The sequence below is a fragment of the Podarcis pityusensis genome, assembly GCF_964106645.2.
Source record: "Podarcis pityusensis genome assembly, chromosome: 11".
Taxonomy (NCBI): Eukaryota; Metazoa; Chordata; class Lepidosauria; order Squamata; family Lacertidae; genus Podarcis; species Podarcis pityusensis.
The window spans coordinates 6,706,466-6,731,859 of NC_138036.1; the positions used below are offsets into that span (position 1 = coordinate 6,706,466).

The 25,394-nt window shown below is 44.9% G+C and overlaps 1 protein-coding gene across 1 annotated transcript in view; it reads left to right on the forward strand.

Annotated features, from left to right (window-relative positions):
- The window catches only part of PIK3C3 (phosphatidylinositol 3-kinase catalytic subunit type 3), a 109,709-nt gene that overhangs the window by 7,756 nt on the left and 76,559 nt on the right, over positions 1-25,394 (forward strand). The window contains exons 4-13 of the mRNA XM_080972108.1: positions 1,362-1,491; positions 12,329-12,415; positions 13,903-13,998; positions 17,052-17,123; positions 18,205-18,309; positions 19,847-19,939; positions 21,146-21,331; positions 23,105-23,259; positions 23,576-23,666; positions 24,436-24,503. Coding sequence (XP_080828234.1) covers positions 1,362-1,491; positions 12,329-12,415; positions 13,903-13,998; positions 17,052-17,123; positions 18,205-18,309; positions 19,847-19,939; positions 21,146-21,331; positions 23,105-23,259; positions 23,576-23,666; positions 24,436-24,503 — 1,083 coding nt within the window. The remainder of the gene's footprint in view (positions 1-1,361; positions 1,492-12,328; positions 12,416-13,902; positions 13,999-17,051; positions 17,124-18,204; positions 18,310-19,846; positions 19,940-21,145; positions 21,332-23,104; positions 23,260-23,575; positions 23,667-24,435; positions 24,504-25,394) is intronic.

Below are 25,394 nucleotides of genomic sequence, written 5' to 3' on the forward strand. Positions count from 1 at the left end.
AGCTCTGTCTTGCAGGCCCTGCGGAAAGATGTTAAGTCCCGCAGGGCCCTAGTCTCTTGTGACAGAGCGTTCCACCAAATCGGGGCCAGTACTGAAAAGGCCCTGGCCCTAGTTGTGACCAATCTAACCACCTTGTGACTTGGGACCTCCAAAATGTTGTCATTTGTGGACCTTAAGGTCCTCCGCAGGCCATAGGTCTTTTAGGTAATTGGCACAATCCGTAAGAAGTAGTTGGGCCAGTCACTGCCTCTCAGCCTAGCCTACTTCACATGGTTGTTGTTGAGGAGATTTCACCCCTCCCATACACAAGAATCTCCTGATCATCTCCTGATGGTCTCTGCTGACTCTCCAGAGAGAAGGAGGCGTGTCCTGCCTATCTACTTATTCTGCCCAGCAACATATCTGTGTGTGTGTGTGAGAGAGAGTCAGTCAGTCAGTGTATCGGAGAGAGTGAGAGTGTTGGAGATCCTAGAGATAAGATTGCTGTTAGAGCAGCTGCAGACTCTCAGTGTAGCATTGATTTATGCTTAGAATATTCAGCTCTGTATATAGCTTTGTATCATAGTTGTAGTTATAGAATAAAAGGAAGATATTTTACAGAGCTGCTCTCCGAGTGGTTTATACTCTGCAAGACTCTGCAAAACTCTGCTGCGCAACGACTGTATTATTGAGACAGTGAATCCGGTGCTCTCAGCTCTGAGCTGTGAGTCCACAGCACTGTGACCGTTTCCTGTGAGAAGGAGGTCTCTGGCGGTGCTACCCAGCTCGCCTAGCCCAGTCGGGGTTGAGGTGCAAGAGTCCAGTTGGTGCACTGGCTCTAGGGCGATGCTGACAGTTGTGGGCTTTGAATTAGGAGTGCAGACAACCGTGCTTCAGCTCCTTGTATGAAAGGCTGCCTTACCAATCCTTCGGTGATCTTTCTGCATGTGAGTGTTCTGTCTGTGCTCGTGTGGTAAGGTAAAGGGACCCCTGACCATTAGGTCCAGTCGTGACCGACTCTGGGGTTGCGGCGCTCATCTTGCTCTATAGGCTGAGGGATCCGGCATACATCTTCCGGGTCATGTGGTCAGCATGACTAAGCCGCTTCTGGCAAACCAGAGCAGCACACGGAAACGCTGTTTACCTTCCCGCTGGAGCGGTACCTATTTATCTACTTGCACTTTGACATGCTTTTGAACTGCTAGGTTGGCAGGAGCAGGGACCGAGCAATGGGAGCTCATCCAGTCACAGGGATTCGAACCGCCAACCTTCTGATTGGCAAGTCCTAGGCTCTGTGGTTTAACCCACAGCACCACCCGCGTCCCTTTGCTCACTGTCTGTGCTCGTGTGGGCGTTGTCCTAAATCTGCACTTTTCTCACAGGATGTTCCGCCAGGGAATGCACGATCTGAAGGTCTGGCCCAACGTGGAGGCAGACGGTTCGGAGCCCACCAAGACCCCTGGGAGGACCAGCAGCACTCTTTCAGAGGATCAAATGAGTCGACTTGCAAAGGTGAGGGGAAGTTCTTGGCTTTTGCTTTTGTGGCGCTAGTCCTCAGTGTCCTGCCATGCTGCAGTGCACTCCCTTCGTGTGTGAAAGTACAATTTTAGTGTGATGCACCCTGTATGCCCGATTGGGGGAAGGACAGCACAGACAAAGTTTCTAATGGAATATCTAAGAAAAACAAATTCATGCCCTTAATAAGCAAGATGATAGGATTCTTTAGTTGTTGATTGGTGTCTTAATACTTTCATCTTTCAATTACCAGCAATTGTCTCAAACTTTCCTTGAGAGTCTTCTTTGTCATTCCGGTTAAATACGTACAGTGATTATCATTAAGTCCCATTATAATGTGATACAGTGCTACATCTTTCCTATCATGTTTCAGTTTCTGTATTTATTTTACGCTCCCCTTCTTTCCTTTAAAAACAGTTTCTTTTTCAATTTTAATAAAAGGTTGGGGAGCCTAGCTTCCATGGGAAGTGTTTAATGCCTCCCTCCCTCATTTAATGTTACACGAGAGAGATCTGGGGTTAGCAACCACCCAGACCATATGTTGTATTGTAGCTCTGCCTGGAGAGTGTGTGTGTTTGTTGGTCAGGAAGCTCTGAGCTGTAGTAGTAGTAGTAATAATAATAATAATAATAATAATAATAATAATTTATTATTTATACCCCGCCCATCTGGCTGGGCTTCCCCGGCCACTCTGGGCGGCTTCCAAAAGAATATTAAAATACTATAATACATCAAACATTAAAAGCTTCCCGAAACAGGGCTGCCTTCAGATGTCTTCTAAAAGCCTGGTAGTTGTTGTTCTCTTTGACATCTGGTGGGAGGGTGTTCCACAGGGAAGGCGCCATTACCGAGAAGGCCCTCTGCCTGGTTTCCTGTAACTTGGCTTCTCGCAGTGAGGGAACCGCCAGAAGGCCCTCGGTGCTGGACCTCAGTGTCCGGGTAGAACGATGGGGGTGAATAACACTAGTCATTCACTTTCCACCCTAGATAAGAAGCTTTGAACTGAAGTAACTCTCATTTTTCACCTTCCATCCCGAATCAGAAGTTATGAGCTCCCTTGACTCTTACATTCTACCCTGGACAGGAAACTCTGAGCTGTAGTAACTCTCAAGTTACTAGATAAGAAACTTTGAGCTGTAGGAACTCTCCTTATTCACCTTCCAGTCTGGAAAGGAAGTTCTGAGCTGTAGCAAGTACCTTGTCTCTTACGTTCTACCCGGGACAGGAAGCTCTGAGCTGTAGTAACTCTCTAGCCACTCACTTTCTACCCTAGATAAGAAACTTTGAGCTGTGGGAATTCTCCTTATTCACCTTCCAGTCTGGAAAGGAAGTTCTGAGCTGTAGTAACACCTTCCACCCTGCACGTTGGGTCTGAGTTCCTAGATCTGGTGCAGTGTTTTCCCCTTGCACTCTGGGAGGTGTCGATTCCTGCTTTTGTGACAGTTTCATATCGTTCACTTTTGGCACCAAGTTCAATAGACCTTGTTAAATCTCCCCCCCCCCTTCCTTTTTTCCTTTTTACAAAATATGGATGTCAGATTTCATGGTTTCAAGGCAACTCTCCATGGCTTTGTGCAAATTGAAGTGAATATCTGGAACGGGGCTATAAATATGTCAGTTTGATCTTTTGGAGATTTACCATGGCAATAAACTAACTTGCATTAAAGTTGCACATACCTCTTATAAAGCTAGTTTACCTTGGGATTCTAATACAAAAAAAGAGCATTATAATCCACACATTTCTAGTCGGTAGGTCACTGCGACATTGCCGAGGTTGAACTCAAAAGGAAATGTGTGCGGCATCGGCCAGCCAATCCCTGTTACCACTCTGTGCTGGCAGATAGTATTGGTGGAACTGTATAACAAATATAACAATTAGCCTTGGAGGAACTGTAAAATCTAGTAAAAGTATTTTAAGCTGGTTAGGGTGTCTAGCAAAAGTCGATTTTAAAAAAGTAAGTGGCTAGTCCCTTTGTCTTCTTGCAGAGGTGGACTTCAAAGCATTTGGGCAATCTCTTCTACGGGAGTAGAGCGAATCAGGACTCTTACAAATTGACTTGACTTGTGGAGATCCTTCGCTCTCCTTTCCATGCCAGCATAAATCACGCAACACAAATGCAAAGCTATGTGATTCTTAGTCCAGATTTTGGCAAACTATGACTCCCATTATCCTGGCCATCGGTCCTCTGGAGGGCCTCAGATTCCCCATTCCTGTTAGGTGATGGGTGCCTTTGGAGCACCAAACTGAGTACCACTGCACTTTCTGTCTGCCTTGGGTGACATTCTTAGCAGGGTATAAGATTTATAGTTTCACCAGCTGGGGCATTCCTGCGGAGGAAGGTCCCTTCCCTAAAGCAGAGTAGAAGTTTTTGCTTTGAAAGCGAACCATTTTGCAATGAAAGGGCATCTGGGCAGCTGGGGAGAACGATGTTGTCAAAAGGAGACATATGTGACCTTCGGTTGACATTCAGACTTTTTAAAAGAATAAGCAATTGGACCAGAACTGGTTTGGTGCCTGGAGGACGTTTTCTCTGTCCCGCCCAGTAGATGACTCCTAGCCACAGAAGCACGTGTGATTTTGGGATTCTCCTTAAGATGTCGCCACAGTCCCTTTTTAAGAGGATGTGAAGTCTATGTGCAGCTGTGTCAGTTGGCTTATGAACAGGAGAAGGAGACAGCAGTCTAGTTACTCTCACATGCTACCAAACTCAGACAGGGTTTGTTTCTGAACTGAGCTAGATGAGCAGGTGGTTTGACATAGGCTACAACAACAACGCCATCCATTTATCATCATCATCTATTTTCTTTTCTTTTGTATACAACTTTTTAATTATATTTTTTGCTTTATAATTTAAAGTACTCATTTTTACATCCTTAAAATATCAGTGACTACCCTTCTTCTCTTTCCATGGTTCATTTTGCATATCATAAATCCCTGCATATTTTACAGAAACTATACCAATCAGCATTCCATTATTGCATCCATCATAACTTATTTACACTGTTGAATTTATCTTAATGCTGCCAGTTTTCAGCTGTTCACAGTTATTTCCCATACATTCAATAAACGTTTTCCAATCTTCTCTAACCATATGTTCTTCTGGTTCTGTATGCAAGCTGCGCATATTCTGTCAACTTAAGTTGGGACCTCTTTGGTTGGGACCTCATCATCATCATCTATTTTCCATGATTCTATTATTCTATTCAGTGTAGGAAACTCAGATATATAAGCTAGGCACCAAATGGCTCGTTAGACTAAGGTTGCAGTCGCAAAACGGAATGTTTAGTTGCCACTTAGGGGCAAGACAGACAGCTCTAAAGATTTATTCTTCAAATGATGGACAGACTGTGGTTGATTCTCAATTAAACATCTGGCTAGTTCAGAAGACAACTTTGAGCAAGGTTAAGAATTCTGAGACCTTCGATAAGAAAAGTCACTCCCCTCCCCTATAGTATAGTGTATTTTAAAATGGGGTTTTAGAGTTTTTAGGGGTTTTTAATGTTTTATGTAGTTTTGCAGTAGTTTTTATGTAGTTTTATGTAGTTTTGTGGTAGTTTTATGTAGTTTTTCAATTTCATTGTTTCGCATAGGACAATGGCAATAAAGATATCGTTATCATTATTGTTATCATTATCGTTATTGGCCTGTTCCTACCTCTTTTTCTTAATGGTGACATGGACCATTCATAACAGAGGGGTATTCTTCACAGCTGTGAGCAGGGCAGTGGGTTGGGGTACGTGAAGATGAGCAAAAACAGTTAACTAGGACATCAGTCACTGTTCCTGCTCAGGCTGCACAGGAAAAGCATTTTGGTTCCTCAAGGTTCTGCAGTATTAAAACACTATGATACCATATTGAACATATGTGGCTTTCTCCAAAGAATTCTGGGAGCTGTAGTTTGGGTGGTGAGACATGTTTGGACATCCATCTCTGTTCCCCGCACAGATATAGAGTTTCCAGAGCGGTTTAGCAATCAGATTGATTGATTGTTAAACCACTCTGGGAATTGCAGCTGTGGGACAGGAATGGGGGTTTTCTAATAACTCTCAGCACCCTTAACAAACTACACTTCCCATAATTCTTTGGGGGAAGCCGTGACTATATACCACATTTTTCCATGTATAAGATGCCCCCGTGTATAAGACGGCCCCTATTTTGGGGGTCTCCAAATTAAGAAAATAGGGGGAGGATATAACCATGTATAACCGTGTATAAGACAACCCCCAATTTTAAACATCATTTTTTAATAAAAAAACCCCTGGTCTTATACACAAGAAAATATGGTAATTCTTTAAATGGATGTTTGTGAATGTACAGCAACATCCTATTTTCTCATGCTTTGACCCCCTTCATATCTGGTTGAGCTCTGTTAATTCTGCATTAAGAGTTATGGCAAGATGGAATTCCCTTTTGCCAATTAGGCTGTGATGCAAAATTTCTGAGAAAGCAGAATGTTAGATTCCGGTTAATGGTCTAGAGATGGCTGCCCCTTCACAGCTCACAACTAATGAATGGGTCTCTTTAATGTAGGCCTCTGGCAAGGAACATTTGGAGGAAGTAAGTAGCAACACCAAGAAGCCACGGTTTGCTGGCGTCTGTCTTTGGAAAAAAAAAATGCATGTTGCAACTTCTGGGTGACTAACGTCTTAATCACTGGAAAGCTTTCTCCGTGCTGCATATATTATGCTGCAAAACACTGCTCTAAAGCTGCCTTAGTGCGTATTAACCCGCCTATGCTTCAAAATGAACTTTATGAATTGCTATTACGGGTCAGACAGGCTTGGATTTAACCACAGGGCGTTTCGTTTTCTTTCCGAAATGTATTTATTTGCCAATTTATATACGGTTGAGTCATAAGGAAGCTAATGTAAGTGATAAGAACAGTGTGAATTGCTGTGGAAAGTGTTTAGGCTGTTTTTCATAAAAGCATATAGCTGTGGGCAGGGGAGAGCTCGCATCCTTCAAAAGCACCTGAAATGTATGAGATAATAATAATAATAATAATAATAATAATAATAATAATAATAATTTATTATTTATACCCCACTCGTCTGGTTGAGTTTCCCCAGCCACTCTGGGCGGTTCCCAATCAAGTGTTAAAAACAATACAGCATTAAATATTAAAAACTTCCCTAAACAGGGCTGCCTTCAGATGTCTTTTAAAGAGAAGATAGCTGCTTATTTCTTTCACATCTGAAGGGATGGCGTTCCACAGGGCGGGCACCACTACCGAGAAGGCCCTATGTCTGGTTCCCTGTAACCTCACTTCTTGCAATGAGGGAACCGGCAGAAGGCCCTCGGCGCTGGACCTCAGTGTACAGGCTGAACGATGGGGGTGGAGATGTTTCTTCAGGTATACAGGACCGAGGCTGTTTAGGGCTTTAAAGGTCAGCACCAACACTTCGAATTGTGCTCGGAAAAGTACTGGGAGCCAATGCAGATCTCTCAGGACCGGTGTTATGTGGTCTCGGTGGCCGCTCCCAGTCACCAGTCTAGCTGCCACATTCTGGATTAATTGCAGTTTCCAGGTCACCTTCAAAGGTAGCCCCATGTAGAGTGCGTTGCAGTAGTCCAAGCGGGAGATAACTAGAGCATGCACCACTCTGGCGAGACAGTCTGCGGGCAGGTAGGGTCTCAGCCTGCGTACCAGGTGGAGCTGGTAGACAGCAGCCCTGGACACAGGATTAACCTGCGTCTCCATGGACAGCTGTGACTCCAAAATGACTCCCAGGCTGCGCACCTGGTCCTTCAGGGGCACACTTACCCCATTCAGGACCAGGGAGTCCTCCACACCCGCCCGCCGCCTCTCCCCCAAAACCAGTACTTCTGTCTTGTCAGGATTCAACCTCAATTTGTTAGCCGCCATCCATCCTCAAACCGCCTCCAGGCACTCACACAGGACATTCACCGCCTTCACTGGTTCTTATCCATGGGCAAGGAGTTCCATAGATTGGTGTTTCCACATGAAATGCCATGTTCTTCTTTGTCACAGAACTGACACGATGTGGCATTGTCTAAAGCAGTGGTTTCCAACCAGTGTGCCGTGGCACCCTGGTGTGCCTTGAATGATGGTCAGGGGTGCCACGGGCAACACTGGCCTCTGTCCCTCTTTCCTTCCCTTCCCTCTTGTGTCTCTGCCTCCAAAAGGCTTGCACAGCTGTTTGTTGCAGCAGCCCTGGCTACAAACTCCCCAGGCGGATGATGGCTCTGGGGCTGGCCAGGGGGTGTTTCCCAGGCCCCTGTGGGGCAGTGTGAGGGGGCACCTCTCTTTGGGGCGGGCAGCTCAGAGACCAGGGGTGGTGCTGCCCAGAGGACTCCCAAGGAGAGGGGAGAGGAGGCTGAGGGAACACTCCACAAGGAAGGGTGTTGGAAAAAGGGTGAGAGACTGCTAGCTCTGCAGGCAAGGGGGGGGGGCATAACTGAGCTCCTGAGCCCCACAGGGGTGCCACAAAAAGAATATAGTTTGTCAAGGGAGCCATGGACCCAAAAAGTTTGAAAACCTCTGGTCTAAAGCATAGTGCGTTGGACAATGATTCCAATTTTCTATGTACAGTCATACCTCTAGTTGAATGTGCTTCGGGTTGAATGCATTCAAGTTGTGCTCCGTGGCAACCCAGAAGTAACGGAGCGTGTTACTTCTGGGTTTCACCGCTCACGCATGCGCAGATGCTCAAAACGCATCTTGCGTTCTGTTCAGGATGCGAATGGGGCTCCGGAACGGATCGCGTTCACATCCCGAGGTACCACTGTACAGAGTTCCTTGGGTTACAGACGCTTCAGGTTACAGACGCTTCAGGTTACAGACTCCATTAACCCAGAAATAGTACCTCGGGTTAAGAACTTTGCTTCAGGATGAGAGCAGAAGCCCCATTAGCTAAAGTGGGGTTTCAGGTTAAGAACAGTTTCAGGCTAAGAACGGACCTCCAGAATGAATTAAATTCTTAACCAGAGGTACCACTGTATATACAAAAAGAAACAAGATATATTGTATGGGTAATTGTGCTCAGAAAGGTTTAACACTGCAGAGGGATGCTGTTGGTCTGCAGTTGCCCTAATTTATGTAGGGTCTCTCAGATTACTTATGCATCTTCTCCTTTAACTCAGATGACATGGGGATGTTAAGTAAAATGCAGCAAAGCATTAGGATGACAAATAAAGCACTCCCAACATCCCAACTACGGTATCAACGTGAAATAGCGATTGTTGTGTTAAAGGACAATATTCCCCACATTGGAGTCATTCAGACCCCGTCCGCCTTTGATGTCCAATACTCCACCTTCCCGAATTCCATTTAGGAATTGGCCCGAATCTAATTTTCACAACATGGGAAATGGGAGCGGTGTCTGAAACCACGGAGAACAGTCAGCCCAATGTGTCAACTCAATGCCTGTGGCACAGGTGGCAGCAGTGCAGTTTTGGTCTATGCTTTTGTGGGTCAGTTGTGACCTCCCCCCCCCCCAAAAAAAACAACACACCATAGGAGAGTTAAACGAAGTGGTACCTCCCTTGTCGTTGCTTCCCTGCCATTGGGTTTGTTGCCTTTTATAATGATACGGACTAAAAACTCACACCAGGAGTGGCATGCATGGTTTCTTGACCCGTATAGATTTGTGTTTGCTTCAAGCCTCCTATCCCCGAGTGCGTCTTGTTTCGAGGGATATTATGCTAATGTGTTTCGGCTGTGTGTCCGGGACTGCAAAATCCAGCGGTTGTCAAGCATAATACGTGGCCGCTGGGGCCGAGTTCACCAGGGGTGGGGTGGGGCATGTGTGTTTCTGTCTCGCACGTTTTGTTGAAATCCTCTGTAGACCGCCTTTGGGTCCGACGCTACCAAGAGAGGGCCCCTTGTGAGCTGCAGGCATAGTGGGGGTTTGTTGAGGCTGTTTTGCCCAATTCTCTGAGGCCTTTGGAAGTGTGTATTACTCTTGATTGAGCAAGTGCACTCTCTGGCCTAGCTGATTCTTGCAGATGAGCTGCATTGTGCAAATTGAACCATCTCATTATATAACATTTCCCCCTAATTCGGTAAATTTTGAGTATTGTTCTACATTAATGAAGCTCTTGAAAATGTAAATGATAAATATTAAAGGTTCAGCCATTGTGCTTAGCAGTGAGGACAGTTGAGGTGAAGGTTATATTGCAGCACAGAATTTACTTCCACAAATTATAGATTTGCAAATCTTCATACAGGGTCGATCTCACGCTTTTGTTTTCGACTTGGTGTCTGGGTTATTGGGTGTTTTTTGTTTTGTTTTTGTTTTGCAGAAGGAAAACCTTTACTCTTTAATAATTTTTATTACATTTTCTGTTTCACAATTTCAAATAAACATTTTGCAGACTTTAAAATACCCAATGACTTCCGTTCTTCTCTTCCCATGGGTCATTTTACATATCTTACATCCCTGCATAGCCATTCAAATCAATTTCCCACTTTTGCATCCATCAAAAATTATTTACACGGTTGAATTTATCTTAATGCTGCCAGCGTTTTCAGCTGCATACTGTTATTTTCCATGTATTCAATAAATGTTTTCCAATCTTCTGCAAAAGGAAAATCTCTAGGTAGGTTGCGATCCAAACCCTCTTTGTGGACTGAGAAGACGTATAAGCTAAACAAGCTATAGCTGAAGGCCCCACTCTCTTGGGGGGCCCCAAAAAATTTAAAGGAGAAAAAAAACCTGGATGTACATTTCCAAAATATAAGATAAAAAATAAAATAAAACCTATGTACAGCAACGTTTTGTGTTGTGTAGGCTCCTATGATGTAAGTAATGGGCCCCGCCTGCTAGCCTGCTCCCTAAAATATCACTGGTTAGATAGTTATTAGGTCCATAAATTATCATATACCATATATTCAACTCAAAAAAGCAATAATTTGTTGTTGACAAAAGACAGCTGGACATATAAAGGGCCCCTTTACCTTCAGTAGCTTAGGGCCTCATCAAACCTAAATCTTGCAACCACTAGGTATTTCACCGATGCAACACATGATTCACCTTTGAAGCTAACTTAGCTGCCTTTAAAACGTCAATAAGGGCAGTATGTGTGTCAAAGCCCACTCTTTGCGAGAGTTAAAGGAAGCCTCAGATTCAGAGATTGTAGACACATTGTGGGTTTACCTCTCTGAATCTTGCAAAAGGATATTGTGTCCAGCTGCTGGAGAAGACCCATGGATGTGGCTCAACTGAGATGGTTGCGGCTCACTTTCCCTGCCATTTTAATTGATGCCCAGAGACCGGTTCACTGCAGGTAATATTGGGCTTTATCCAACATAGTGCTCAGGTGATTGTTCCATCAGCACAAAGATTTATCCATGCACAACACAATGTTTTCCTCCATCTGCTCCCCATGCACCCCCTAAATCTGTGCTGGGAGTTCCTGGAGATCTGGAGATGACATAGAGCATGCACAGGGGCAGGAGGGAGAAAAATCCTCTTGCACTCGTGCTAATCAATAATAATAATAATAATAATATTAATCATAATTTATTTCTGCCCTTCCCGGTTCAGAAAACCGGGCTCAGGGCGGCTAACAACAAATTTAAAACACTTAATTGATGCAACAAAAGCAGCATAAAATACAGTATAAAATGGGAATAACAATAAATTCAGAATTCAAAAATCAGTTTAGGGGGGAAATCCATCCAATAAACATTGGATGATCACCAGGGCTAGCTGGCTAAATTAGTCCTATTTGGGCCAGCGAGGAGACCAGGGGAGAATTAGCTGTGGGATCCCAGAGTGGGTAATCTTTATAAAAAGGGGAGGGGGAGGGAAGGAAGGGGAATAAAAGATCAGGCTAAGTTCAAATTGAAAGCCAGGAGGAATAGCTCTGTCTTACAGGCCCTGCTGAAGGAAGTTAAATCCTGCAGGGCCCTGGTCTCATGGGACAGAGCATTCCACCAGGTCGGAGCCATCACTGAGAAGGCCCTGGCCCTGGTGGAGAATAATCTGACTTCCTTAGGGCCTGGGACCTCTAAACTATGATTATTCATGGACTATGCAATGATTTAATTGAATACTATCCCTGTGACTCCTGACATCACCAATGTTGGCTGCGTCCACACAACAGTTTATTCCATTCCCCCCAGCTGTTGATTTCAGCATTGTATTTGAGGTTTCACACTGCACGGAAGCTACTCCTGGGAATATGTTCCACAAGTTTAGCACTCATTTCTGTGCAGTTTGCAAGCAGGTTGTTTCCTGGAAGTGCTCAACTTCTTTTGCGTTCTGCCATATTTGCAGGAGTTGGCTGGTGCGTTGTGTGAAAGCTCAGCTGAGATGCGGAAATCGACAGAGAAATGTCAAGAGTAGTGGAACGAACTGCCATCTCAACGCAGTCTTGGTTCTCTGTAATGAACAATTTGGGAATGCTTCCCCCACCTCCAGTCTCATGGATTCCAGAAAGAGGATCGAGCATGCAAAGTTGCAATGCTAAGCACACTTTCTGTGTGGTAATTAATTCTTGGGGAAGCATGGTTGGAATTCCACTGAGCACCTCTCCCATCAAAACCCTTGGGACTGAACACTGTTTTTTAGGGTGGATTGTGACCTTTCTGAATAGGTTAACTATCTCTCCACACACACACCCGGCTCCTTTGATTAACATGCTCTGAATTTTGGGAACATGCTGGCAGCTGAACTGCTTTGCCGTGGCTTGAAATACATGTCATGTATATTTAGTTGAAAGCAATTTTTGGCTGTCTTCAAAACAACCAGTTCCTGCGTTGCAGGGAGTTGGACTGGATGACCTTTGGAAATCCCTTCCGACTCTACGATTCTGTGATCAGAATTCAGATTGATGCCTCTCTCTTTCTCCTTCCACCCATGGCAGCTCACCAAATCTCACCGACAAGGCCACATGGTCAAAGTCGACTGGCTGGACAGACTGACCTTTCGGGAGATCGAGATGATCAATGAGGTAGGTCATAGAGGGCACTGAGTTTCTAATGAGATTTCGAGCCTTGCTGATGCAAAAACCTCGGCGCACCAGGATGTCTGTAATTCAGGGGACGTACCTCCACCTGCACTCCATGCAAATATTTAGGGTGTTTCTCTTCCTTAATTTATAGCTTGTATCTAATAAAGTTTGACACGACCTTTTGTTTGGCAGTGCCTGGCAAGGTGCTTAGCCCAGCCCAGCCCAGCTTCTTGCAGCCTCGCAATATGGGGGAGTTAGAGCAATAAAATAACGAGATAAAGCAATATTAAAACAACAGGACACAGCACTAGAGGAAGCCCTAAAAAAAGTTAAAAAGTAAAACGGAAGAGAGGGATAAAAACAAGTGCTGGGGGTTGATTACAGAGCCAAAAACTGCAACTCTGATGATTAGGGTGTTAAATTAAAGACTTGGCCCTCTGGGCTCTGAAGTTTCTCAGTTCAAAGGCTGGAAATGGATCAGTTTCTGTGCACAAATATAAGATGGAGGACACCTGGCTTACCAGCAGTACATGTGAAAAGAATCTAGGGGTCTTGGTGGGCCACAAGCTTAACATGAGTCAACAGTGTGATGCAGCAGCAAAAATAGCTAATGCGATTCTAGGCTGCACCATAGAAGTCTAGTGTCCAGATCAAGGGAAGTGATAGTACCACTCTATTCTGCCTTAGTCAGACCATACTTGGAATACTGTGTCCAGTTCTGAGTGCCACAATTTAAGAAGGATATTGACAAGCTGGAACGTGTGCAGGGGAGGGCTACCAAGATGATCAAGGGTCTGGAAACCGAGCTTGATGAGGAAAGGTTGAAGGAGCTGGGTATGTTTAGCCTGGAAAAGAGGAGACACATTTGTGCAGTAGTCCCCAGTCTTTTCTGACCAGGGGCCCATCTTTAATCAACACATGAATTTGGAGACCCACCTCTTCCCCTTTCTTACCATATATTTGCATTGTAGTGCTTCTCTTGCAACCCAACTTAGATCCAGCTGTGACCTGATAGTGGGTCCCCAATACCCAACAGATTAGTGCAGTGTTTCTTAGACTTGTCGTCCAAGTCTAGCCCGTCATCTGTAGCTAGCAGGACCAGTGGTCAGGGATGATGGGCGTTGCAGTCCAGCAACAACTGGAGAACAAAGTTCACAAAACATGAGATTAGTGGGTCAACAGAGAAGCAGAGACTCCAAACCTCCATGCTTTATAACATCTACAGCCTGCCATCATTGTGCTTCTCCCCCCGCCAAAAAAACCCCTTCCTTGTAGCAACTTGGGAAGTTTCAGTCAGTTTAGCCGTCCCGGTTTTGGGTTACCGCAAACCAAGGTTCTGCAGCAGCAGCATGGAGATCTGATCTATAAGTTGCCTGCGCAGGAGATAATTCATTCTTTCCCCATTCCACAAACAACGGGTGTTTCTTTCTGAGTGCAGTTTATCCTGGCATTAAATCTCTTCCTCCCCCCTCTCTCTTTGCTTTCAGAGTGAGAAGCGCAGTTCCAACTTTATGTATCTGATGATTGAATTCCGCTGCGCAAAATGCGATGACAAAGAATACGGGATAGTTTATTACGAGAAGGTACGCATCTTTCACGAGCTTTTACGTTTTTGTTTATTTTTGTATCTCAAGTGCCAGGCAAACAAATTTGCATGTTTCCCCTCGTGTCGGGGCTGGCGGTTGAATACTTATTCCCCCGCCCTTCCAGGACAGTCTAGCAGACACAGCTGCCAGGTGGCAGGCACTTATGTGAGCATGCAAATCAAACACCGAAGCTGTCTTGTGATTGCGTGTTCCAGTCATTCATGTAATGCACTTCAAGTTTATAGAATTTTGTTAAGTGCAAGTAATTTTAAGAATCTTCAGATTCACCGGCCCAGCTTTCCTCCTTTGTTTCCTGCCCTCAACCCACTCCCCCCCCCCCAAAAAAAAACCCCTTCTAATAAACACCCCCACCATCACAACTTTAAAACTTGTGCAGATAAGTCTTGCAGGGCTCTTTTATTTCAAATGATTAGAGGGTTGGAGAGGATGCATTTTACAAAAATGCATGGGCTATGTTCAAGGGCCACGTTACATGGTCGTGCTCTTACACATTTTTTAAAGTAATTAATTATTTCATTAATTGATGTACGTTAATTTGGGTCTTGATTTGGGTCTCCATTCAAGGTTTGACTTTGCTCATTTGCAAACCCAGAGTGGCAGGGCATGAGGCATAACTATAACCACAGATGCAAAATTGTAAGGCATGTTCATTACCTTCATAATCATAATATGAAATTTAAAGAAGGGGAAAAGCAACTTATAGCATTGTAATATAACGATGTATCGCCTTTGAAAATGACATAACTTAGAAATGGCATTTGTTTCTGTGTGTGGTTGCACTGATAGTTTTTTTTCCCTGGTGGATATATCAACAAGCAATTAAATCAAGTGCTTGCACTTTCCCACCCTAACTGAAGATCTGGCCTCTTCCTAATTTCCTCCAGCCCTTAACAAAATCTAGTATCCTAGTATTTTGGTAGGAATGTTGATTGTTGCCCAGTCAGTAACTGCTTTCCAGAATCCTGTTGTTTTCAGCTGGGTAGGAGTGTGTGAAGAAGAGTTAGGTAAGAAATAAATAAGTAGTAAGCAAGCAGACAAGAAGAAAAATTATTGTATAAACCTTATATTGATCAGGAACTGGACTAAAGGGATGCAGTTTTCATTTATTTTCACTACTCGTGTAGGCAAAGCTGCATCAGATGCAGACGATGGATGCCCCTAAACTATCTGGGGGTGCAGGATGTATCTGAGACCCTGCTCTTCTTAATATTTCTTCATTCTGGTCGCTTTTACACCGTCCAGAATTTGTATTCCAAAACAGTCCAGTAATGTTATCATTCTCACATTGGCTAAAGAACCATTGCTGTTTTCTTCTTTGAGTAATTTATAGCATCTTATTATGCCAATTACATGATGTTTCCTTTAATCTCATCATCCAAAGGTCTCAGGTATGGTTGGCATTCGTCTCTCTCAGGAGACAACAGAAGTACGCGCTGTGGTCTAAACCACTGAGCCTCTTGGGCTTGCCGATCAGAAGGTCGGCGGTTCAAATCCCCGCGACGGAGTGAGCTCCCGTTGCTCTGCCCCAGCTCCTGTCGACCTAGCAGTTCAAAAGCATGCCAGTGCAAGTAGATAAATAGGTACCACTGTGGCGGGAAGGTAAACGGCATTTCCGTGCGCTCTGGTTTCCATCACGGTGTTTCTGTTGTGCCAGAAGTAGTTTAGTCCTGCTGGCCACATGACCTGGAAAGCTGTCTGTGGACAAACGACGGCTCCCTCGGCCTGAATGTGAGATGTGCGCTGCAACCCCATAGTCACCTTTGACTGGACTTAACTGTCCAGGGGTCCTTTACCTTTTTTATTTTTATATGTGTAGTTCTATTGGTCTCATGTAACTGTCACAGAAATTCCATACAAAGTTCCAGGCAGCCGGCACAAGATGACAGAGGGTTGAAGTTTACATCTGTTTTTGGTTTATTGTGACTCCTGAACTGCTTGCTGAAGCTGATGGTTTTGTGGTCCTAAAGGTAAAGGGACCCCTGACTGTTAGGTCCAGTCGCGGACGACTGGGGTTGCGGCACTCATCTTGCTTTACTGACCAAGGGAGCCAGCGTACAGCTTCCGGGTCATATGGCCAGCATGACTAAGCCGCTTCTGGCGAACCAGAGCAGTGCACGGAAATGCCGTTTACCTTCCCGCCGGAGCGGTACCTATTTATCTACTTGCACTTTGACGTGCTTTCGAACTGCTAGGTTGGCAGGAGCAGGGACTGAGCAATGGGAGCTCACCCCGTTGCGGGGATTTGAACCGCCGACCTTCTGATCGGCAAGCCCTAGGCTCTGTGGTTCAATCCACAGCGCCACCCGCGTCCCTCTGTTTTTGGTTTATTGTGACTCCTGAACTGCTGCTGAAACTGATGGTTTTGTGGTCCTAGCAGGGCCAAAATGAACACTTGAGTTTGAATCTCCTGTCAAGCAGCGAAGCAAATCGGGCGGGCCTTGGATGACCCAGTCTCTCTCGCTCTCTCAAACTAGCCTATCTTACAGGGCTGATGTAACTGGGAATGGACTGGGATCACCTTCTGTATGGCGCTCCCCTATGGACCTCCTTCGGAGGAAGGCCAGAATACAGACTGTATGCTCTGCTATAGTCCTGCTCTCTGTGTCATGAAAATGGAGAGGGGACGTGTGGTTTTTGCTCTGATGGCATTCTCATGAATGCACAACAAGATGTGCCTGAGCTAGGGATTTGCTGTTCAAAACAGAAGGGAAGGGAGATATCTTAAAATAGCCTTGAGCCTAGGTGTGTACTGATGAACCTGCTAGATTATTCGAAAACAAATCCTAGCCATTGCGTATTTCAAAATGTGTTTCCGTTCCATTGCTTTGTTGTGTTGTGTTGTCTCTTTCCCCACAAGGTCGGATTTCCATGTTCCCCCTCACTTCCATCCATGTGGCTTTCTTCAAGGTACTGCGGCTTAAGAGCTGAGTTTCCAAATCTTGTCTCTGGGACACATTAAGTCCCTTTGACAAGCCGTGTTGATCTTTATCAGCTGAGAGATTTAATGTTCCTTTCTCTTTGTCACCTAGGACGGTGATGAGTCATCGCCCATTTTAACGAGCTCTGAGATTGTCAAGGTTCCAGATCCACAGATGTCTATGGTGAGTCCTTTTCTGCAGAACGTAGTCCGTGGAACGGCAAGGGTGTGCTGAAATGGGGAGTGTGTATTCATGCACCTTAATGTACAAATGAGGATGCCTCAGTTTCCCATAAGTAATCATAATCTTCTTATTTATATGGCACCCATCTGACTGGATTGCTCCAGCCACTCTGGATGGCTCCCAACAAAATATTAAAAACACAGTAGAACATAAATCATCAAAAAACTTTCCAGTACAGGGTTGTCTTCAGATAGCTTCTAAAGGTGGCTTTTAAGTCATGCAAACACTCAGATATAATGCAGAAGTTGACACTAGGGGAACATTGAGGAAGCGGAATAAACTGTTGTGTGAATGCAAGGTTATTTTCCTTCTCTCTTTTTTTTAATTTTTTTTTATTCAAAGTTATAGCAAAACATATTATCCAAAAACATATCCTTATTTCTCCCCCCCCCATTTTTCCTCCCTCCCCCCCCCCACAGAACCCATCCCCCCACCCCACCCCCCGACTTCCCTCAGTTCCAGTCTTTGGTTTCTCCAATAATGCTATTTTCTGCATGTTACAAAACTGTATAGATCCTCAAACTGTTTAGCTGATTATTATCAGTAAAAAAATTGTGAATGTTTATTCAAAACCTGCCAAGGAGTCCAGTTCACTTTGTTGCGTCTTCAGATACTTTGTGAAAGGTTCCCATTCATCCTTAAAGTCACAGTTATCGTTGTCCCGTAGCTTATATGTCAATTTTGCCAGTTCTGCATAGTCCATCAATTTTTCTTGCCATGATTCTTTAGTTGGGGTTTCTTCAGTCTTCCATCCTTGTGCTACCAGAACTCTCGTGGCCGTTGTCGCATACATGAAAATGTTTTTCAACTTTTTTGGCAGGCCTTTCCCTACGATCTCCAACAAAAATGCCTTGGGTTTTTAAACAAATGTTAAATGGAACATTTTCTTCAATTCATTGTATATCATTTCCCAAAAAATTTTAATTACCTTACAATCCCACCACATATGATAAAATGTTCCCTCCTTTTCCTTAAACTTCCACTTATTCCTTCTCTCTCAACTAACTTTTGTTTACTGAAGGAAAACCTAGTGGAGAGGAAACACCACAAGCTTGCTCGGAGTTTAAGAAGCGGACCTTCTGACCACGATCTCAAGCCCAACGCTGCTACCCGAGATCAGCTCAACGTATGTTGCTGTTCTCCCACACCTTTGAACGGATGTTGGGTATTGTTGACCGGCAGCTCCTGAAATGCAAACTCAAGACATTGTGTGTGCTACTTGTACCCTGATTTTCAGCCTCACCCTCTCAAACTGACCAGATCAAGGCACCACACACTGATTTATGGCTAGTGCTGACCACAGTTTGCAAACCTAAACCTTGGTTAAGACTTCCAAACAGTGCAGGCAAGCTGTAGTTTAGAGCACCTTAGCTGTTTGCATTTCCCAGCCTCTCCGCACTCCTTCAGGTTAGCCTCCAGAGGACATGGCGATGGTTTGTTCGTTCTGACTTCAAAGTTAGCCCAAACTATGGTTTGCAATCATTGCATCAAACCACGTTGTTCTTCAGCCACATTTTGCCAGCTGATTGCAGATCCAGCACCAGCTTTTCTCTGGTGTCTCGGTAGCCTGGATATCGGAGGTGTTGGAGCTGTGACTTCAGTTTATTTGGATGTAGAATACAATTGAACTGAAGTATCAGCTTCAAGGGGCCACCTGAGATAAGCCCCTGGTGATAGGACTAAGGAGCAGCCTGAAAGCAGTTGGGGTGGAGGGAGAATGCTCAAGATAGTCTTCTTCTACATGTCCAGATCAAATGTTCATAAGAAGTGGGGCTAATTGGTGCAAAGAGAGCCAATAGCAGAAGGAAGTAGCTGCCAATGCAGGTTTTGTTTGGCTGAAGAACAGAAGGTTCCCGGTTCTTAAACAGTGGTACCTTGGTTCTCAAACTTAATCTGTTCTGGAAGTCCGTTCCAAAACCAAAGTCTTCCAAAACCAAGGCACCCTTTCCCATAGAAACAACCCCTAAAACAGCAATTTAGCATGAATTTTACTATCTAACGAGACCATGGATCCATAAAATGAAAGCAATAAACAATGTCCTGCAGTCACAGAATCAATTAATTCGTAGCTGAACTGGGTTCCACACAGTCACACAAAAAAATAAAGAGAGCCACAAAAATGCAAAATAAATAGCAAAACCAGACAGACCTCAGTGTAACACTCAAAACGGAAGTGTGGCACTCAAATAGGAAGCGTGACACTCAAAACGGAGCATGTTCGGCTTCCGAAAAAGGTTCGCAAACCAGAACACTTCCTTTTGGGTTTGCAGTGTTTGGGTTCCAAGTTGTTTGAGTACCAAGGCGTTTGAGAACCAAGGTGCCACTGTAAACTGAAAGTGACGTTCTCAAGTTTTCTTTTTTTTTGTCAGGCTTATATGGGCAAGTTAAGAATACACCTTTCCACAATAATAAAAACTGGCTTCTGATTTTAACTTTTCATTTTTCTTTATTGTATGGGTTTGTGTACTGTGTTGATATTTTATTTAGGAATTAGCAGTATATAAATAAATACAAATGAGGCAGAAGATGAGGAGGCACTTCTGACCTCCTCCATGTTATTAATAGGTATTGTTTTAGAGGTTTGGTGTTTGTGTGCTTAAGATGCACAACACCCCACCCCTTTGGTCCAAATAAAAGAAACCCATAAGTAACTTTTTTTTTAGATCATCGTGAGCTATCCTCCGACGAAGCAGCTGACTTATGAAGAGCAGGACCTTGTGTGGAAATTCCGATATTATCTCACTCATCAGGAAAAGGCGAGTGCCCGAATTAAATTTATATTCTTATAATTACAGTCATAACTCGTGTTGCTTTGGGTTCATGTTGCGTCTTTTTGGCTTGCAAACGCGTGTGGAGAAGCTCTGTATGGCGCCGCATGTGAACGCAGAAGCGGTACTCTAGTTATGGACTTTTCAGGGTGTGGACGGCACCCCAGAATGGATTGAGTCTGTAACTAGAGGTACCACTGTGCGTTTTAATGCTGCAGGCATCAAAACATGGAAACATGTGGGTGGGTGTTTTTAAAAATCCTTCCTTCCTCCCTCTGTGGATGTGTGCAGTTTGAAATATTTTAAAATATTCTGTTGTTCTGCACGTTTTGCTATCCTGCAACCATGTGAAAGGCTGAATATCCTACCACAGCCCCTGCAGTCTGTAGGCTTTCCACCTCGGGATTGAAGGTTGAAGCATGTCAGCATCGCCCTTGAGCCAGTGTCACCAACTGGACTCATCCACTCAGCCCCAACTGGGCTAGGCGAGCTGGGGTAGCACTTCTAGAGACCACCTTCTGCACAGGAACAGGTCAAAGTGCTGTGGACTCACAGCTTAGAGTTGTGAGCACCAGATTCACTTCCGCAAGAAGACAGTCGTCGCACAGCAGAGTATAGCAGAGCATAAACGACTCGGAGAGCAGCTCTGTAGAATATCTTCTTTATTCTATCTACAACTATAATACACAACTATATACAGAGCTAAATGAGGTCTAAACTGAAAATGCTGAACTGCACTGAGTGTCTGCAGCTGCTCTTAGCAGCAACCTTATCTATACACACGATCTCTCTCTAACACTCAGTCTCTCTCTCTCCCCGACACTTTGATGTGAGGCTGGAGCGGAATAAGTAGAGAGCAGAAACCCCCCCTCCTCTCTGAAGAATCAGCAGAGAACATCAGCAGATTCTTGGATATGGGAGGGGTGAAATCTCCTCAAAGCATAGTGAGGAAAAAGAAGGGCAGCTAGACAAGAAAAGAAACAAAACGACAACGACTCTTGGGCAGTTGCATGGGATTGCAGCTAAGCCAATAAAAAAGCCTTTGATCCTGCTGTGGTTCGGATCCTGTTCATGGGCCTTTATGGTTGCCATTGCTGTGTTGCCGCTGTTGTTTTAAAGGCAGGGATGAAGTTAGAAATGCCTAGTTCAGTAGGAGGAAGGAGGCCCTGTGTGATTGCAGCTTTTGTCTTCCAGGCGCTGACAAAGTTCTTGAAGTGCGTCAACTGGTACCTCCCGCAGGAAGCGAAGCAGGCACTGGAGCTTCTGGGGAAGTGGAAGCCGATGGACGTGGAGGACTCCCTGGAGCTCTTGTCCTCGCACTTCACCAACACCACAGTCCGGCGTTACGCTGTTGCTAGGTTGCAGCAGGCAGACGACGAGGTGTGGGAATGCCCCGCTGTCGCTTGTCCTGTGTTCTGGTTAGATTCAACCAGACACATGTGACTGACTTTTTCCATAGGTTGGCATGTAGAATTGATGTTGAAATTGAAATTGAAATACTTTTTGAAATTGAAATACTTTATTGTCACTTGTACAACTTGTATACAGTGAGATTACATGAGCACACCCCACTCAACTCTCTTAGTCTTAATTCCCCGCGTTTACTGATGCACACCCACCAAACCTGAAAGTCAGTTGCCCTGTAGTTATCTTTTCATTCAGCAGCCTAACAGCCCACGGATAGAAGCTGTTCTTTACCCTGTTGGTGTGACTAATCATGCTTCTATATCTTCTGCCTGAGGGCAGGAGATCAAGAAAGTGCCGGCCAGGGTGTGAATCATCTCTGAGAATTTCCCTCACACTCTGGATTCACAGGACAGCCCATATTATCTTGTGCTGTATTCACCACCCTCTGTAGGCACTTCCTATCAGTTGATGTCAAAGCAGTGTACCACACCTGAATCATAGAATTGTAGAGTTGGAAAGGACCACACGGATCATTTTGTTTGTTTGTTTGTACCTTGCCCATCTGACTCCGGGCAGCTTACCAACAGTTATAAAAAAATAATAAAACACCAGACATTAAAAACTTCCCTATGCAGCGCTGCCTTCAGATGTCTGCTGAAAGTTGTGCAGTTATTTGTCTCCTTGACATCTGATGGGCGGGTGTGCAACCCCCTACAATGCAGGTACCTTTCACCCAACGTGGGGCTCAAATACACAACCCTGAGAGTCAGAGACTCATGTTCTACCAACTGAGCTATCCCAGTACAGTCGTACCTTGGTTTTCAAACAGCTTAGTTCTCAAACGCTTTGGCTCCCGGACGCCACAAACCCAGAAGTGAGTGTTCTGGTTTGTGGGCTATTTTTGGAAGCCAAACTCCGACTGGGCTTCCACGGCTTCTGATTGGCTGCAGGAGCTTCCTGCAGCCAATCAGAAGTCGTGCTTTGGTTTCTGAACATTTTGGAAGTCGAATGGACTTCCAGAATGGATTCCGTTTGACTTCCAAGGTATGACTGTATGTGTTTTCTCCCTTCCCCCTCTCTTTCTCTCCTCCCCTCCCTCTTGCTTCTCTCTTTCATCTCCAGCATTGCATCCATCCCCTTTCATCCATCCCTTTCCTAATTTTCAATATTTATGGAATTTAGTTCCAGGGAAGTCAGGTGAGCTACATTGCTGACCTCTAAAGACATATTTTTCTTCAGAGTGGCGTTCAGACATTAAAATGTGAGCTGTTGGGTTAGGACAGTTGGGTCATATGTCCAACGATTGGGCCATGTGCCCAATGCTGGTTTTAAAATGTCCTAGCCCTATGTCTGAGTGCAATGGGGTTTGATTGTTTTGATGTTGCACTCCATTGATTGTAGTTGGTGTAGTTGCCTAATGGAAGGGTGGCTTAAAAGGTTCCCTCCAAATGATGCAAACCATAATTCAGACCAGCTCACATCAGCATGGACAGCGGTCAGGGATGATGGGAGTTGTAGTCCAACAGCATTTGGAGCCCTGCTGGATCACACCAACATCCCATCTAGGCCAGCATGCTGTTCTCACAGTGGCCAACCGAAGGCGCCATTGGGAAACCCAACTGCACAAGCACTTTTTACCTAAACACACGGAGAAAGAAGCAAGTAAATAAGCAAGATAGGTTAGCTTCCAAAAATCCTGGGATCCCGGCAGCTTAACAGACCGCTGTTGTCCTCTTCCTTATTCAGGATCTCCTGATGTATCTGCTCCAGCTGGTCCAGGCCTTGAAGTACGAAAACTTCGACGACATCAAGAATGGGTTGGAACCTACAAAGAAAGACAGTCAGGGATCCATGACGGAAAGCATGGCGACGTCTGGGGCGAATCCTGCAGAAATAGACAGGTAGGCAAGAGACTACTGGAGGTCTGTAGGGGAGTGGGGAGTCTTGCCTACTCAACTTTCTAGACTGCATAGTTTTGCATCCTGTCTTCCTGGGGAGAGCAGGTGTGACATGTTCAGCCTGAGAAGATTCCCAGGAGCCTGATAGAGGGGGCTGGGGATCCTCATGTGGCCCCTTGGGACCTGAGGTTGTCCCCCCCAAAATAATAAGAAGAATAAAATATACTAGACTGCATGGACTCAAGGGTCTGCCTTGGATTAAGACAGCCTCCCATGAGAAAGAGGCCTTAAAATCCATATATTTCCATTCTCCTGTCAGCTCTCAGATCATCACGAGCCCATTGCCTCTCATCTCCTCCCCACCTTCTGCAGCAAAATCAAAGGAGCCTGCTGACAGCGAAAACCTTGAGGTGAGTAAAATACTGACAGGAACCCTTAGGTTTTAAGAGAATGGGCTCTGTTGGAGCTGGGGAGGTTCCGGTTTTCAATTCTGAGTTCAACCATGATCTCAGAGCAGTTTCTTGTGAGCTACATTGGCCTCAACCCCGCCTGAATTATACCGTGGCCTACTTTGCAGGAGTCTTGGGCTTCAGAGGGCAATCTCCAACGAAGTAGTTGCAAGAATTTCCATTTCTGTGACAGAAGTTTCCTGCCTTCTCCTCTCCCCACGTGGGTGCCCAGCTCCCCAAATCTGCCCCCAAAAGTTGGGGAAAGCCCTAGAACAGATAACGAGGGAAACCTAAGTTGAGCAACCTTCACTGTGAATATTAGACATCGCAACCTGTCCGAACCAGACAGCAGATATTTAATCCTACCCTTATTGTTGAGCTACCACTGCTAACTTTCTCTCTAAATATTTTTCCTAGGTGTTTCTTCCAGTTTGCAGTATAGCGTATAAGGCATTAAGTATCCCTTCTCCAGGGAGTTCCTGAGCACAACATTGCTTTCTTTAGTGCCAAACTGCGACCGGTGTTATGTTTGAACCTGACCTGTGTGTGTGTGTGTGTGTGTGTGTGTGTGTGTGTGTGACTTTCCCCCTCCAGCTTTCTCTACCTAGGAGAAAGCAGAGTGGCACATATCCATCACATAAATATCCCAAAGAGCTGTTTGTGCGTTTCAAACACGTAAAGGTCCTTCTCCGTTTCACAACCTTTAAGCGACGTTTCCCTCTACTTTCAGCAAGACCTTTGCACGTTCTTGATCTCGCGAGCCTGCAAGAATTCCACGCTGGCAAACTACTTGTATTGGTAAGTCCAGAAAAGGGGGTTGATGCCTCATGCACCAGAAACAGTTGCTGCTCTAGCTTCCTGGCAAGTGGGACGCAGTGCGTTACCAGCAAGACGATGGAGAGCAAAAGCTTGTCCGTTTTCACCCCTGCTTAGTATTCCTCGCCCTTATCCCCCACCCAGCCCAGACATTGACCAAACCTAGACCCCTCAACCTCATGAAAGCTGAGTGTCTGCATCATGTTTCTTATACCATAGTTTTGCCACTTCTGAATTCCCTAAACACAGACCTTTAGGGGAGGTCAGAAAGGTGCTATAGACCTGCTGTTTCTCCCTCAGACTTGGTCTGGGTGCTCAATCTGCCCCCAGGAAAGATTTCTGACCACTTTTCTTAAAAAAAATGTGTTTTATTGATTTTCAGTTACAAATGAATTAGAGTGGGGCGGGGGGATAAGACCAGTAATGTTGATGATTTTAAAAATTACTTGTACCCCACCCATCTGACTGGGTTGAACCAACAAATATAAAAAAATATAATAAAACACCAACAAGTCAGAGTACAGGGCCGTCACAACAAAGGGAAAATATAACAGGAACAATCCCAGTTGTGGTCCATTGAATGCATAGTAGTCAAAAGAAGGTGTCATTCCACAATGTACCTCATGCTGTATTTTTTATTTTTTTAAAGCGTTGGTTCTTGTGTAGAGATATCAGTCTATAAACAGGGGCTTTCCACCCCCCATATTCATGGCTCCCTACCCCAAACACTTTCTGCTTCCTTTATCGGTGACAGAATTGGCCAGTTTATTCTTATACTTCCCCCACCCCACAAATACACACTTTCCTCTACCCAGACTCCTCCATTTCTCAGTGCCAAAATCTGAATGTCAACAGCTACAGTTCTGGCAGACT